Source organism: Austrofundulus limnaeus, unplaced genomic scaffold (genome assembly GCF_001266775.1).
Source record: "Austrofundulus limnaeus strain Quisiro unplaced genomic scaffold, Austrofundulus_limnaeus-1.0 Scaffold1103, whole genome shotgun sequence".
NCBI classification, from domain to species: Eukaryota; Metazoa; Chordata; class Actinopteri; order Cyprinodontiformes; family Rivulidae; genus Austrofundulus; species Austrofundulus limnaeus.
This window is the reverse complement of record NW_013953505.1, coordinates 82,990-85,802: the sequence shown is the minus strand read 5'-3', so window position 1 is coordinate 85,802 and position 2,813 is coordinate 82,990. Positions and strand designations below refer to the sequence as shown.

The 2,813-nt window shown below is 37.5% G+C and overlaps 1 protein-coding gene across 1 annotated transcript in view; it reads left to right on the top strand.

Moving 5' to 3' along the window:
- Positions 1–2,813, top strand: part of LOC106534156 (double-stranded RNA-specific editase 1) — a gene marked incomplete at its 5' end in the record, with an annotated part of 19,578 nt that overhangs the window by 2,072 nt on the left and 14,693 nt on the right. The window contains 1 exon segment of the mRNA XM_014030691.1: positions 1,531–1,645. Coding sequence (XP_013886145.1) covers positions 1,531–1,645 — 115 coding nt within the window.

Here is a 2,813-nt window from a genome sequence, read left to right as displayed (position 1 = left end):
GCTTGGAGACACGTCCCAGGGGTGTTTCTGGTACCAAAAGGTGTTTCTGGTCCCAAAAGGTGTTTCTGGTACCAAAAGGTGTTTCTGGTACCAAAAGGTGTTTCTGGTCCCCACCTGTCGTTTTGCTCCTCTGCATTGCTTCCTAAAAACGCTGCAGGATTTCTCAAACATGCATGAATGAGTCAAAGCAAGGCTTTGGGCATGTTTTTTTTATGAGCGTATAACATTATAACATGATATAAAACTCAAAAAAGTTGATTTTACATGATATTGTCCCTTTAACAGAAAACTCTAAAAGCACTTACATTAAAACTTTAACAAAATCTGGCAAACACAGACAGGCTTTATGGCATGATGTACCAGTGAGACACAAAGAACAATGATGATGAGGACAACAACAAATACCTGGYGAGGACAACAAGGAACAGGCACAGGTGGGCAGGGGAATGGCTAAACTAAGGGTGAGGACCCTGAAGAAACTGAAAACCAAACACACATCAAACCTACCATCAAAACATCCAAAACCCACAGATCCTGTCATAAACAACTTCACTTTAAAGCAATTTTCTTCTACAAATGTCATTTCTGCGACCAACATGACAACGTCTGGTTAAAAGTGATTTCAGTTGAGAGGCTGGTGTTCTACCAACACATAAAATAATCCCTGCCTGTAAACTAATCCCTGTACGCTGATAACAAAGCTGCTATCTTAATTGCTATCACCCCGATGGTTTCAAACACCGTTATTCATTAAACTTCCTTTTTAATGTCACTGTTTGTGAGTCGGGGAGCGGTGAAGCAGACCACCTGACTGATTTAAGCTGCCTGTCATTCACACCGGGAAAGAATTCATGATTGAAATTCTACAGAGATGAGCAGAACTTTTCCAGATTTTCATTTCTTTTTAAATGTGTTTATTACTCAGTCATTACTTTTTACTTTTTGTCACAACTTGCAACTCCTGAAGCAAATATTTCATGCAGTAATGTGTCKGTTTTAAACAGTGGRGGGCACAGCTAAAGAAAACGTTAGCTTCTCTCATTGTTAATCTGCTAACTWAAACATTAACTTTGCAAACATTAAACTACTAAACAGGTAAGAAAATTTGTGGGAACTAATGCTAATTGATAACTGCTAACTCAAGATTAAACACAGATGTGTGGTATCTACAGAAGCATTAGAATCTTGATAAAATCTCATGAAAACCATTACATCCACCTACTAGGATTCTCTGAAACACAAGTAAATCAAACCAGCATTAAGTACAGTATTTGAAAAACAAAGTTGGACATTTCTTATGGGAATCAATGGAAATTTATTGGAACGACAGGAAATAAAACTGATATTTAAAATACTGAAAGCTGGCTCTTATCCGGGATTTTAAGAACAGTTAAATATAACAGGTAAAAATACAGTATAATTCAAATTTCTTATTCGTTTAAAAAGCAAGGTATCATGGAATGTCTGTCTTTTAGTTGTTTAATTTGTTTTAAGTTCTTTTGTTTGACATTATTCCTCCATTCTGCTCAGGTCTTGGCAGACGCTGTTTCTCATTTGGTGATTGATAAGTTCAGCCAACTGACGGATAAATTCACATCCCCACACGCTCGGAGGAAAGTCTTGGCAGGAGTTGTCATGACAACAGGTATTTTTTTAATCATTAAAAAATGTCAAACACTCCTTCCCTGTTTTACTAATTTATTGAAGAGGAACTCACCTCTGTGTTTTGTCAGGTTTGTTAAGCACTTTAATCTTTGTTGTTAGTTAACARAAAGGTCATCCCTTTCTTCCCCATGTTTCCTTTGTATGTAGTGTACCAGGGTTCATAATGAAAGTCATAAAAGATGCTTGGCTTCTTCTTGAAAAAAAAATACAGAGCAACAGTTCAGGCATTGAACAGGGGAACATACAGTCCCTTTCAAAAGTGTTGGAACAAGTCAAATTCTCTTGTTTTTGTTGTTCACTGAGGACATTTGGGTTTAAGAACAAAAGATGAGACAAGCGTTCATGTCAGCTTTTATTTCCTGGTATTTACAGGTACATGTGTTAGAACATACCACCCTTTGTCTGATCCCACCCYTTTTTCAAGTGAGCAAAACTATTGGAACATGTGACTGACAGGTGTTTCTTATGGCTAGTCTACTGTTTGGCCTGGGTTTAAACCTATAAAGTAGGTTTTTCTTGTAAAAATAAAAAACATGAAAACCAGAGGAGTCTATAGGAGAAAAGCTGAGAAAAGAAGGAAAATCAATCAGAGCCATTGGACAAACATTGGACATATCAAGCAGAACAATTTGAAATGTCCTGAATAAGACAGAAACTACAGGTGAACTGAGCAGCAGACATCCAACAGGTCGGCCAAGGAAAACTACAGTAGTTGATGACAGAAATATTGTGAGAGCTGTGAAGAAAAAAACAAAACCTCAGTAAGTGACATCACCAAAAACCTCCACAGTTCAGGGGTGAAGGGATCTCAGTCCACTGTTTGATGACTCAGAGAGCAGAAATATAGACATACACAGAGATACAAACCACTCATCAGTAAGAAGAGTCAGAAGGACAGATTGAAATTTGTAAATAAGTACAGAGATGAGCTGCAAAAGTTCTATAAGACAATCTTATGGACTGATGAGACCAAGATTAATCGTTATCAAAGTGATGGAAAGACCAAAGACCAAAGTGTGGAAAAAGAAAGAACTGCTGTGTGAAGCATGGTGAAGGTGATGTCATGGCCGAACCTCCAAATCTTAAACATAAGCCAAAGAAAATAAATGGGTCTTCAGCAAAGATTTAAAAGCCTCAACAGTCTCTGC